General features: G+C 42.9%; 1 protein-coding gene across 1 annotated transcript in view; it reads left to right on the top strand.

Annotated features, from left to right (window-relative positions):
- LOC124036289 (bone morphogenetic protein 1-like) overlaps positions 1–14,367 on the top strand; it is a 50,733-nt gene that overhangs the window by 19,477 nt on the left and 16,889 nt on the right. The window contains exon 7 of the mRNA XM_046350656.1: positions 8,401–8,525. Within this exon, the coding sequence (XP_046206612.1) occupies positions 8,401–8,525 (125 nt within the window). The remainder of the gene's footprint in view (positions 1–8,400; positions 8,526–14,367) is intronic.

Genomic DNA, 14,367 nt, shown 5'->3' with positions numbered 1-14,367 from the left:
ATAAGGCTCGGCTCACACTTGGCGTTCCAATTCATCCCAAAGGGGTCCGATGGGGTTGAGGTCAGGGCTCTACAGACCAGTGAAGTTCTTCCATACGGATCTCGACAAACCATTTCTGTGTCACATTGGTATAAAGGGATCGGGAGACAGGCGCAGGAATGTGTAATAGAGGTTTTTATTGAGGCATTGAACAGTACCATGTGAGATCATTTGTGTACCTCTGAAGGTACAGGTAACTGCCACAATAAAGGAAACACGAACATAAAGTGTCTTAATAGGGTGTTGGGACACCACGAGCCAGAACAGCTTCAACACATCAGGACCTTCAGCACCTTGTCATAGATTCTACAAGTCTCTGGAACTTTATTGGAGGGATGTGACAACATTCTTCCATGAGAAATTCCATAATTTGGTGTTTATGGTGGTGGAAAACGCTGTCTCAGGTGCCACTCCAGAATCTCCCGTAAGTGTTCAATTGGGTTAAACCTGGTGACTGAGACGGCCATGGCGTATGGTTTACATGTTTCCATACTCATCAAACCGTTCAGTGACCACTCCTTCCCTGTGGATGGGGGTATTGTCATCCTTTGCGGGCATAGCCATGGTAGACAAAATATTTGGCCAAAATAACGGCTTGCCCAGCATTTCTATACATGACCCTAAGCATGATGTGATGTTATTTGCTTAATTAACTCAGGAAGCACACCTGTGTGGAAACAACCTGCTTTCAATATACTTTGTAGCCCTCAATTACTGAAGTGTTTCCATTATTTTGATAGTTACCTGTACCCCAAGAAAGAATATTGTACCCTAACCATACCCATTTAAATAAAGTGTACTATTCAATTATTGATCTGCTGAAATTCTTAGCTTGGGAGGCAGAATCTGAAGAGTTTTAAGAACAGGGAAGCAGGACAAATGGCAATAAACAACACTTGATGGACTTCATGAATGTGTCAGTGCCTTGGCTTTAAGGAAGAACAGCTGCAGAATATATGACTTCTTGAGTGTCTTGACTTTCTCTCTTTCTTCCACAAGTTTATTTTGCCTTGGATCTTTTAACTCTCAACGGTCACCGCTTACATTTTAGCATGCAGTGAGATTCAGATAGGATTTTATTGCTGGTCCTTGTAATGGGATTTCAGAGGATAAAATAGTGTAATCTGGAGTAACATGTCAATAGAGTTGAAAGAGCGGAGTTACAGAGCTTTCCATTTCAATCATGGTACTGTTTCTGATTTACTACGTCTTCCTAGACAGTGCCAACTTTTCGATATTGTATAGCCTCATGTCCACCTTACCCAGTCACTCTGTACTCTGAGTAGAGCCTGCCTACCAACCCCCATGTAATACAATGCCTATCTGTTCTTCATAATGGGGTTGAGCATATATCATATTCATTTCTTCCAGGTAGCTTTTCAGATAGCTAAGTCTCTCAGTGAGGATGCTGTTTAGTGGCAGCTATGTATTAGAGGGGGGCATTTATGGATAAGGTTTGATTATGTCTACCTTTTGATGAGCTAGCTTTTACCCACAGCCACAGGTTGTTCCAATTATCCCTCCCCTGGTTGGCTCCTGCTGCTGGAGTGTAGCAGCAGCCCAGTAAACCTCCACATCCATCCCCAGTTTCAGGTTTAGGTAGAGCAGCTAGCACCAGTGGTCCTGCTGCATCAGGCTGCGTGTCACTTTCATACATCCTGTGAAGTTCCTTGTAAAAGCTCTCCTCTCATAGCGTGAACTGCCTCATTATGCCACATATGGCCGCTTTTGAAGAGGCTTTGATCGTCGTTAGCAACATGATCCCACATACCAGGCAGTTATAGGGTTTTATTCCTGAGGTGTCTGCTGGCTAGCTTCATGGCTCCCAGGTGTTAGTGGGATTTAGGTCAAACACTAATGATCAGATGAACATGTTTAGGTATGGGGAAATGAAGACATAAGCGCCGTAATTTCCCCGACATTGACCTGACAAGCCAAATCTCAGAGTACAGAATCAAACTGATCCTGTTTCCAGTTGCGTTCTGACTGCAGGCTATAGATTTTGTCTCATATTATCTTACTTTTTCCTCGTACAATTTTTTTTCTGTATAATGTATGTAAGGATTTAAGGAAAAAATACAGAAAGAAAACTGCTGTCCACTCCATCCAAACTCTCCTAGTGCTGTTGTAGTACATGCTGCTGCCATTTGACAAAAAAAAGTCTTCTTGGCCTTGAAGTAGGCTTGAAAAGGAGAGCAGTGAACGTGTCATAATCTTAATGATACTCCACCGTGCCAGTTTGTCCGTGGGTGCAAGCTGACCTCTTTCTTCCAGATTCCCTGTCTGACGTATCTGGAACTCTCCAGATGCTGTCCTGTCAGCCCCAGAACGAGACGGTGGTGTTATAGTGGCTGTTTGAGGTTTGGACCAGCCCACCCTCTGACTACTGCATGCTAATTTGGGTTGTGTCCACCCATTCTCTTTTTTTTAGGCTGCAGTTCAGCACTGTTTCCATTGGATCAAAGCATGGCCAAACAAGTCCACTTGGGACTGAGTTGGAGATTGAGGTGTCATTGTAATTATATACTGAACAATAAATATAAATGCAACATGTAAAGTGTTGGTCCCATGTTTTCATGAACTGAAATAAAATATAACGCACAAGATAATTTCTCTCAAATTCTGTGTACACATTTGTACATCCCTGTTAGTGAGCATTTCTCCTTTGCCAAGATAATCCCTCCACCTGACATGTGGCATATCATGAAGATGTTTAAACCGCATAATCACTACACAGGTGCACCTTGTGTTGGGGACAATAAAAGTCCACTCTAAAATGTGCAGTTTTGTCACACAACACAATGCCACAGATGTCTCAAGTTTTGAGGGAGTGTGCAAATGGCGTGTTGACTGCAGGAATGTCCACCAGAGCTGTTGCCAGAGAATTTAATGTTTATTTCTTTACCATAAGGCGCATCCATCATTGTTTTAGAGAATATGGAAGTACGTCCAACTGGCCTCACAACTGCAGACCACATGTAACCACGCCAGCCCAGGACCTCCACATCCGGCTTCTTCACCTGCGGAATTGTCTAAGAGCAGCCACCCAGACAGCTGATGAAACCAAATAATTTCTGCACACACGGTCAGAAATCATCTCAGGGAAGCTCATCTATGTGCTCGCTGTCCTCACCAGGGACTTAAACATGACTGCAGTTTGGCGTCGTAACCGACTTCAGTGAGCAAATGCTCACATTCGATGGCCACTGGCACGATGAAGTGTGCTCTTCACGGATGACTCCCGGTTTCAATTGTACCAGGCAGATGACGGCGTCGTGTGGGCGAGCGGTTTGCTAACTCCAATGTTGTGAACAGAGTGCCCCGAGGTGGTGAGGTTATGGTATGAGCAGGCATTGTAATAGGTGCGTGTTGGTGGCAGGGAAGTAAGGCGCAGGAAAACAAACTTGGTATAAACGGAGTCGTTTAATAAGTGCTCATAAAACTCCAAAAACCAAAATATACAGAAAATAAGTGTTTTATTGTATTTAACCCGATCTCCAAGGACATGAGGGGAAACAGAGGGTTAAATACACAACATGTAATTGATGGGATTGGAACCAGGTGTGAAGGAAGACAGACAAAACCAATGGAAAATGAAAAATGGATCAGTGATGGCTAGAAGGTCGGTGACGTCGACCGCCGAACACCGCCCAAACAAGGAGAGGGACCGACTTCGGCAGAAGTCGTGACAGGCATAAGCTACGGACAACGAACACAATTGCATCTGCTCAAGTTTCCGCTTGATAATGCACAGCCCCATGTTACAAGGATCTGTACACAATTCCTAGAAGCTGAAAATGTCCCATACTCACCAGACATGTCACCCATTTGAGCATGTTTGGGATGCTCTGGATCGACGTGTACGAGCGCGTGTTCCAGCCAATATCCAGCAACTTCACACAGCCATTGAAGAGTGGAACAGCATTCCAAAGGCCACAATCAACAGCCTGATCAACTCTATGCAAAGGAGATGTCACACTGCATCACGTGGTCACACCAGACACTGACTGGTTTTCTGATCCACGCCCTCACCTGTTTTTTAAGGTATCTGTGAACAACAGATGAATATCTGTATTCCCAGTCATGTGAAATCCATAGATTAGGGCCTACTGAATTTCTTTCAATTGACACATTTTCTTATATGAACTGTAATTCAGTCAAATCTTTGAAATTGTTGCGTTTTTATATTTTTTTAGGTGTAGTTTTTATCGTTTGAGATGGATGAAGAAGTGATTGATAGAAAGGATATGGGAGTGTATGTTATTAAAAGTTTGGGGTCACTTAGAAATGTCCTTGTTTTTGAATTAAACACATTTTTTAAATTTTAAAATAACATCAAATTTATCAGAAATACAGTGTAGACATTGTTGATGTTGTACATGACTATTGTAGCTGGAGACTGCATCATTTAAAAAATGGAATATCTACATAGTTGTACAGAGGCCCATTATAAGCAACCATCACTCCTGTGTTCCAAGGTACGTGACCAACAGATGCATATCTGTATTCCCAGTCATGTGAAGTCCATAGATTAGGGCCTGATGAATTTATTTAAATGGACTGATTTTCTTGTATGAACTGTAACTCAGTAAAATCTTTGAATTTGTTGCATTTTATATTTTTGTTCAGTGTATAATGCATACAAACCCAGCATAAAGGTTTCATATATAATCTTTGTCAGGCAGTGGGCAGTCTATAGGGGATTGCGTGACAATGGGGGAGTATCCTGGCACTGAGTTTAACATACCAGTTACATGAGGTTCCCTCCCACAGCCGTGTGTGTGTGTGTGTGTGTGTGTGTGTGTGTGTGTGTGTGTGTGTGTGTGTGTGTGTGTGTGTGTGTGTGTGTGTGTGTGTGTGTGTGTGTGTGTGTGTGTGTGTGTGTGTGTGTGATTTGAATTTTGGTACTGTCTGTGCAATTCGACCCAAATTTTCCCAAACAATATGTGAAACTGTTTAGCGGTACAGACAGCGGTACCAGTGATTGTTATTCAAATTTAATGCCCCTTTCCCAATTGCAGGAAGAAATTTGATAGGCCCCAGCTCCCCAATGTGACTGTAACGTGAGTCTGGGCACACGCAAAGCGAGTGAAAGCTGGAGGAGAGGGAGGCCAGACCAGACCAGACCGTAATCATTACTACACAGCGCTCTGATATGAGAACCAGCTGTTGGCTGTCCTTTTGTTCTTATTTTTCTGCCCTCTTTTTCACTGAGCCTGGACCTATCCGCCTCCTATTGCAGCCTCCTATTGCAGCCTCGCTGTCTGGACCTCGTCCCAAATAAACTGCCATGCGCTCGTGGCAACCAAATTTTGGGAAGCCGGGAGGCTAAGATTGGATACAAACACTGCCAGGCCACTGCACAGAATGGGCTGTCTGGCTCTTTATTTTCTAACTGTACAGACAGAATGAAGTAGGTTTATGATTGTTGATGCTCCCTGCTTTGTTGTCATTTCACCACTCTGAGCATTCCTATTTTCCCTGAATATAGCCGTATACCATTATTTTACTGTTTAGAGATACATTTTTTTTCATTGTGGATTGTATCGAGAGTGTGGTCAGTGTGTTTTTCAGAGATCCTTATTAGGGGACAAGGTGCTCCTGTTAGCTTTTCTGAAGTCACTGAGGTTTGTGATCCGGTTTACACTTCCCCTGCATGCTGATTGGCTGATGTACCTGTCCCAATGTCTCCCTTTGTTTCCCCATTATTAGCCTGTGTGTTTGCACAGCGTTTTTACTGTAAATCACCGTGGGAAACCAGGGCCTTTGCTGAGATTGTTGTTGGGAAGATTTCATGGGCAGCCCTCATGTTTTGAAGTGTCCTCCTGGGGACAAGTAAGGCAGCTCCCCATGCTTTTTGTCTGGGGCATGTTACCCAACCCTGGGCTTTATCCGCCCCCCTACGCTGGGGACATTTTTAAGGCCTGGTGCATGGAGCAGAGCCAACTCAAATAAAGACCTTCCAGTGTGCCCTTTGTCTACTCTGACACCGGCTACAGTGGCGTTGTTCACCGGCAGGCAGGCAGGCAGACAGGCAGGCAGTGCTTCAACTGTTAGCTCAGGCTGTTCTGTTTGCACATGCCTGGCATTGATGGGCACGTCACCATGGGAACGGCCAGGGAGAAGGCCTTTGCTCGCCATTGCAGAGAGAGAAAAGGAGATGATAAACTCGCAAAGTGTCAAGTGAGAAAGTGGTGTGAAAATGTCTGTTTTTTCGGCATCAACTGTTCCTTTTCAAGGCAAACGCAAGCCACCATGGTGTGAGTTTTGTACTTCTTTGTAATCGTTCTTGTTCCTTTTGACTTTTAATCCTTATGCTAAATGTTGTTGTCCATACAACAAACCAATCCATTTTGGTACTTTCCCATAGAGATGTCAGAGGAGGGCTTTTGTTTGCAGTGTTGGACTTTTTGTTCTCTACAGCCTGTACAGCTGGAAGTAGTACAGCACACATGATGAGGTCAGTGTGAGTTCAGTTCTGACACTCAGACCTGTCTGAACTACATTCCTACAGCCTTAGAGGGGACCACTGACCAGGAACAGTCCATTACTTAATTATTATATCATAATATTAGAAGTTAAGCACTTAGTTATTTGAGCTTATTTGTATTTTACCCCCTTTTTCTCCCAATTTCAATTATGATCGTGTCTCATCACTGCAACTCCACAATGGGCTCGGGAGAGGTGAAGGTCGAGTCATGCGCCCTCTGAAACAACCCGCCAAACCATGCTTATTAACACCCAGCTGCTTAACCCAGAAGCCAGCTGTACCAATGTGTCGGAGGGAACAATGTTCAACTGAAGACTGAAGTCAGCCTGCAGCCGCCCGGCCAGCCACAAGGAGTCGCTAGAGTGCGATGAACCAAGAAACCAAACCATAGTGAGGACACTGAGAACCAATCAGTGGGCAGCACGACTTGGCATCACACTCTGTCCACTCTCTCAACTGGTAGAATGTTCCAGTGTGTATTTGGTGGTGTCTCGGCACCATGTTCCAAACACAATAACCGTGTTTAAGATTGGGGGGGGGGGGGAATTTTGTACATATTTTCTCATATGTTTGTTCGTACATGTGTGAATTCAAAGGCTTATACATATCTTTATTATTATTTGAGTTATCTCCACATCTTCACCTTTTTTAAATGCATCCCTTTCTGATCCAGAAAGAGTGAAACAGGGATTATATGGCCTCTAAGCCCCTTGTCTGCCCCCATACAGTAGATCTCACTCCTTGGCTCTAGCCCTACTGTCAGGTCGCCAGACTCACACAGGCAAAGCTGTGGCCTGATGCTTCCATAAGTTTCAGCGTCCTCAGTAGATCCCTGAATAATGCCTACTGTCAGTGTTAATGGCAGCAGTTTAGCTGCTGGTTGATGGATCTTTAAGCTTCACCAGAGTCCTGAGTGAACATATTTTCTGAGTGTGTGCAGTGGTGGAAAAAGTACCCAATCGTCATTCTTGACTAAATGTAAAGATACCTTTTTTAATAGAAAATGAGCCAAGTGAAAGTCACCCAGTAAAATGCTACTTGAGTAAAAGTCTAAAAGTAGGGCCTCCCGAGTGGCGCAGTGGTCTAAGGCACTGCATCTCAGTGCTAGCTGTGCCACTAGAGATTCTGGGTTCGAATCCAGGCTCTGTCGCAACCGGCCGAGACCGGGAGCCCCATGGGGCGGCGCACAATTGGCCCAGCGTCGTCCGGGTTGTGGAAGGGTTTGGCCGGCAGGGATATCCCTGTCCCATCGCACACTAAAGACTCTTGTGGCGGGCCGGGCGCAGTGCACACTGACAGTCGCCAGGTGTATGGTGTTTCCCCTGACACATTGGTGTGGCTGGCTTCCGGGTTAAATGGGCATTGGGTCAAGAAGCAGTGTGGCTTGATTGGGTTGTGTTTCGGAGGACGCATGGCTCTCGACCTTCGCCTCTCCCGAGTCCGTACGGTATTTGCAGCAATGAGACAAGACTGTAACTACCAATTGGATACCACAAAATTTGGGTGAAAATACAAAAAAATACTAATAAAAAAAGCTCAAATAAAGTAAAAGTATAAATAATTTCACATTCCTTATATTAAGCAAACCAGAAAGCACAATTTTCTTGTTTTTTCATTTAAGGATAGCGAGTACTTTTGTGTGTCACGGAAAATGTATGGAGTAAAAAGTACATTATTCTTATTTAGGAATGTAGGAAGTAAAATTTGTCAAAAGTAAATTACAGATACCCCAAAAACTGCTTAAGTAGTACTTCAAAGTATTTTTACTTAAGTACTTTACACCAATGTGTGTGCGCGCCAGTGTGTATGTTTGAGTGCCTTCTTGGTTTTGTTGTTTTGATCTAACCGCAGTCTCTTCTCCTGAAATGCAGAGGAATCTTCTTGGACACAATTCTGCCACGCTATGATGTCAATGGAGTGAGACCGCCGATTGGCCAGAGGACAAGGCTAAGCAAAGGGGATATCACACAGGCACGCAAACTCTACAAGTGTTCCAGTAAGAACAGCACAATATTTGTAAACAATATTTTGAATGAGTTCAACATACATGTTGGTGTAGAGTTGATACATACCATATGGTAGATATTAAACAATAGGCTTATGAAGTTGAGATAATATTGCATAATGGATATAATATAGTGCTTGCTGTTGCTTTAGCTTACTGCTGGGAGTGAGATTGTATTTTTTTTCGTGTCTCATCACAGAGTGAATACTGAAAACACTTTGTTTTCTGAGGTCTTTTACTGTACATTGGATGGAAAGAGTTGAGCATTTACCATTGATGTGGCGTGGTTCCCTGGCAGTGGAGGATGCTGAGGGGAGGACGACTCATAATAATGGCTGGAATGGAGTTAATGGAATGGCATGAAAACATGGTTTTCATGGGTTTGATACCATTCCGTTATACTCCATTCCAGCCATTATTATGAGCCATTCTTCCCTCAGCAGCCTCCACTGTTCCCTGGCTATGGTTGCTGTGACTTCCCCGGGCCAGGAGAAGGAGTGTAAACAGTGCCCTGGGACAGGAAGTTTGTCATCACTCTTTCCCAGATAGACCCAAAAGAACAGCTGGTTTCAAGAGGGCAATGACTAGAATGATAGCTAGGAATCAACACTCTGTTCTTAGGATCCAGAGATCACGACATTTACAATGTAAAACTGTGTGTATTCAGTTAAGTTGGAAGTTTATAGACACTTTAGCCAAATATATTTAAACTCTGTTTTTCACAATTCCTGACATTTAATCGTAGTAAAAATTCCCTTTCTTAGGTCAGTTAGGATCACCGTTTTATTTTAAGAACGTGAAATGGTGGAGAATGATTTATTTAAACTTGTATTTATTTATTTCATCACATTGCCAGTGGGTCAGAAGTTTACATACACTCAATTCATATTTGGTAGCATTGCCTTTAAATGGTTTAACTTGGGTCAAACGTTTTGGGTAGCCTTCCACAAGCTTCCCCAATAAGTTGGGTGAATTTTAGCCCATTCCTCCTGGCAGAGCTGGTGTAACTGAATCGGATTTGTAGGCCTACTTGCTCACACAAGCTTTTTCAGTTCTGCCCAAAACTTTTCTATAGGATTGAGGTCAGGGCTTTGTGATGGCCACTCCAATACCTTGACTTTGTTGTTCTTAAGCCATTTTGCCACCACTTTGGAAGTATGCTTGGGGTCATTATCTATTTGGAAGACCCATTTGCGACCAAGCTTTAACTTCCTGGCTGTCTTGAGATGTTGCTTCAATATATCCATATAATTGTCCTCCTCATGATGCCATCTATTTTGTGAAGTGCACCAGTCCCTCCTGCAGCAAAGCATCCCCACAACATGATGCTGCCACCTCCGTGCTTCACAGTTGGGATGGTGTTCTTCGGCTTGCAAGCATCCCCCTTTTTCCTCGAAACATAACGATGTTCATTATGGTCAAACAGTTCTATTTTTGTTTCATCAGACCAGAGGATATTTCTCCAAGAAGTACGATCTTTGTCCTCATGTGCAGTTGCAAACTGTAGTCTGGCTTTTTTATGGCGGTTTTGGAGCAGTGGCTTCTTCCTGGCTGAACGGCCTTTCAGGTTATGTCGATATAGGACTTGTTTTACTGTGGATATAGATACTTTTGCACCTGTTTCCTCCAGCATCTTCACAAGGTCATTTGCTGCTGTTCTGGGATTGATTTGCACTTTTTGCACCAAAGTACGTTCAACTCTCCTTCCTGAGTGGTATGACTGCTGCATGGTCCCATGGTGTTTATACTTGCATACTATTGTTTTTACAAATGAACGTGGTACCTTCAGGCATTTGGAAATTGCTCCCAGGGATGAACCAGACTTGTGGAGGTCTACACATTTTGTGCTGATTTATTTTGATTTTCCCATGATGTCAAGCAAAGAGGCACTGAAAGTTGAAAGTAGGCCTTGAAATACATCCACAGGTACACCTCCAATTGACTCAAATTATGTCAATTAGCCTATCAGAAGCTTCTAAAGCCATGACATAATTTTCTGGCATTTTCCAAGCTGTTTAAAGGCACAGTCGACTTAGTGTATGTAATCTTCTGACCCACTGGAATTGTGATACAGTGAATTATAAGTGAAATAATCTGTCTGTAAACAATTGTTGGAAAAATGACTTGTGTCATGCAAAAAGTAGATGTCTTAACAGACTTGCCAAAACTATAGTTTGTTAACAAGAAATGTGTGGAGTGGTTGAAAAACAAGTGTTAATGACTCCAACCTAAGTTTATGTAAACTTCCGACTTCAACTGTACATGTAGGTGTTGGACACTAAAACAAACCCTCCTGGCGCTTTACTAGTAGTTCCGTTGGTCTTTAGAAATCCTTTTTTGAAGGCTGAACGGACAAAAAGATTCACAAGTTTGAAATAGTCATTAAAAAAATAAAGGTGATGTCAGTGTGTTAATTGTGGCTCAGAGAGGGACAACGGGGTTTGTCAGAACTACATTAAAGCTCAGTGAATAAACAGCATACTGCTGACCAGAACTGGACCACTGAATGTGGTTTTATTTGGGGCAATCATCCGTCTTGACCATAGATGGTTCAGAGGGGTGGGGCTGGTTGAATGGGTGTGTTATGTGTCTTTCCCAGTGATTAACTCCGTCTCAGTGGAACAGGAGAGAGTAGATGATGTGGCGCACAGGGGATGCAGCTAGGAAGGGAGTCTGTCTGTTTTCCTGGTGCGGTGAATCCTCATTCATACAGCATTCCTGGGAGCATTTGTCATATCCCAGTGTGCTTGTTAATGGTTTAGTATCAGCATACTTTATTAGACAGATCTCTCGCCTCCTCTTTATATGCTCACACAGGTTTGGAGGGAGTCAATGAACGGTAACTGTTGGGGGAGATGTTTTTCTTTCTCCCACTGAAAGAAAAATAATCTAGGTTAGATTACTCGTTGGTTACTACTGCATTGTCGGAACTAGAAGCACAAGCTTTTCGCTACATTAACATCTGCTAACCATGTGTATGTGACAAATAAAATGTGATTTGATTTGAAGCAGAGGAAGGTGAAGTGAGCAGGGAAGTAATATCTGAGGTTTGTGTCCTAGAGAGACAGTACTTATATGCTTTCATGCTTTTTCCTCTCCTCTGTTGATCGTTGAGTAGAAAGCTTCCAAGGTCTGTTCAGTTCCCCTAGAGATAGTTTTTCACAAACATTTTATAGTCCCTGTACCCCTTCAAACATTCAACCTCCAGCTGCGTACCCCCTCTCGCACCACATTCAGCACGCTCTCAAATGTTGTTTTTAGCCATCATTGTAAGCCTTCCACACACACATTATACGATACATTTGTTAAACATAAGAAAGAGTGTGAGTTTTTGTCACGACCTGGCTTGTGTGAAGTGACAAAGAGCTCTTATAGGACCAGGGCACAAATAATAATACATTTCCTTTGCGAAAGTATTCGGCCCCCTTGAACTTTGCGACCCTTTGCCACATTTCAGGCTTCAAACATAAAGATATAAAACGGTATTCTTTTGTGAAGAATCAACAACAACAACACAGGTGGATTGTATTTATCATCATTAGTCATTTAGGTCAACATTGGATCATTCAGAGATCCTCACTGAACTTCTGGAGAGAGTTTGCTGCACTGAAAGTAAAGGGGCTGAATAATTTTGCACGCCCAATTTTTCAGGTTTTGATTTGTTAAAAAAGTTTGAAATATCCAATAAATGTCGTTCCACTTCATGATTGTGTCCCACTTGTTGTTGATTCTTCACAAAAAAATACAGTTTTATATCTTTATGTTTGAAGCCTGAAATGTGGCAAAAGGTCGCAAAGTTTAAGGGGGCCGAATACTTTCGCAAAGCACTGTATAATAATAATCAATAATTTTGCTCTTTATTTAACCATCTTACATATAAAACCTTATTTGTTCACTGAAAATTGTGAGTAACTCACCACAGGTTAATGAGAAGGGTGTGAATAACTCACCACAGGTTAATGAGAAGGGTGTGAATAACTCACCACAGGTTAATGAGAAGGGTGTGCTTGAAAGGATGCACATAACTCTGCAGTGTTGGGCTGTATTGGAGAGAGTCTCAGTCTTAAATTATTTCCCACACAGTCTGTGCCTGTATTTAGTTTTCATTCTAGTGAGGGCTGAGAATCCACTCTCACATAGACACGTAGTTGCAAAGGGCATCAGTGTCTTAACAATGCGAGTTGCCAAGGCAGGATACTCTGAGCGCAGCCCAATCCAGAGATCTGACAGTGGCTTCTGATTAAATTACATTTTCACAGAAGCACTGTTGCAATTTCGATGAAGCTCTTTTGTTCAGATCTCGGTAAGTGGACTGGAGGCAGGGCATGAAAAGGATAACAAATCCAGTTGTTTGTGTCGTCCGTTTCGGGAAAGTACCTGCGTAATTGCGCACCCAACCTATTCCGATGCTTCGCTACAGTTGAAGTCGGAGGTTGACATACACTTAGGTTGGAGTCACTAAAATTTGTTTTTCAACCACGCCAAAACTATAGTTTGTTAACAAGAAATTTGTGGAAAGTCGGTTAGGACATTTACTTTGTGCATGAAAAAAGTTATTTTTCCAACAATTGTTTTCAGACAGATTATTTCACTTTTAATTCATTGTATCACAATTCCAGTGGGTCAGAAGTTTACATATACTAAGTTGACTGTGCCTTCTAAACAGCTTGGAAAATTCTAGAAAATTATGTCATGGCTGTAGAAGCTTCTGATAGAATAAATTGACATAATTTGAGTCAATTGGAGGTGTACCTGTGGATGTATTTCAAGGCCTACCTTCAAACTCAGTGCCTCTTTACTTGACATCATGGGAAAATCAAAAGAAATCAGCCAAGACCTTAGAAAAAACGTTGTCAACCTCCACAAGTCTGGTTCATCCTTGGGAGCCATTTCCAAATGCCTGAAGGTACCACGTTCATCTGTACCAACAATAGTACGCAAGTATAAACGCAATGGGACCACACAGCCGTCATAACGCTCTGAAAGATGACACGTTCTGTCTCTTAGAATAGAATGTACTTTCGTTAAAAAAATAAATTACAAAAAAAGTATATATCCACAGTAAAATGAGTCCTATATCGACATAACCTGAAAGGTCGCTCAGCCAGGAAGAAGCCACTGCTCCAAAACTGCCATTTAAAAAAGCCAGACTACGGTTTGCAACTTCTCCGCTGTGCAATCCGGTTTTCGAGCCCGTCATGGGTGTACCTCGGCCACGCTCAAGGTACTAAACAATATCATAACCGCCATCGATAAAAGACAGTACTGTGCAGCCGTCTTCATCGACCTGGCCAAGGCTTTCGACTCTGTCAATCACCGTATTCTTATCGGCAGACTCAACAGCCTTAGCTTCTCAAATGACTGCCTCGCCTGGTTTACCAACTTCTCAGACAGAGTTCAGTGTGTCAAATCAGAGGGCCTGTTGTCCGGACCTCTGGCAGTCTCTGAGGGTTGCATAGGGTTCAATTCTCGGGCTGACTCTTTTCTCTGTATATATCAACAATGTCGCTCTTGCTGTGGGTGATTCCCTGATCCACCTCTACTCAGACGACAACATTCTGTATACATCTGGCCCTTCTTTGGACACAGTGCTAACTAACCTCCAAACGAGCTTCAATGCCATACAACACTGCTCTTAAACGCTAGTAAAACCAAATGCATGCTTTTCAACCATTCGCTGCCCGCACCCGCCCGACTAGCATCACTAATGTGGACGGTTCTGACTTTGAATATGTGGATAACTACAAATAACTAGGTGTCTGCCTAGACTGTAAACTCTCCTTCCAGACTCATATTAAACATCTCCAATCCAAAATAAAATCTAGAATCGGCT

The sequence above is a fragment of the Oncorhynchus gorbuscha genome, linkage group LG05, assembly GCF_021184085.1.
Source record: "Oncorhynchus gorbuscha isolate QuinsamMale2020 ecotype Even-year linkage group LG05, OgorEven_v1.0, whole genome shotgun sequence".
NCBI classification, from domain to species: Eukaryota; Metazoa; Chordata; class Actinopteri; order Salmoniformes; family Salmonidae; genus Oncorhynchus; species Oncorhynchus gorbuscha.
The sequence above is the reverse complement of the archived record's forward strand: the minus strand, read 5'-3'. Positions and strand labels throughout refer to the sequence as shown.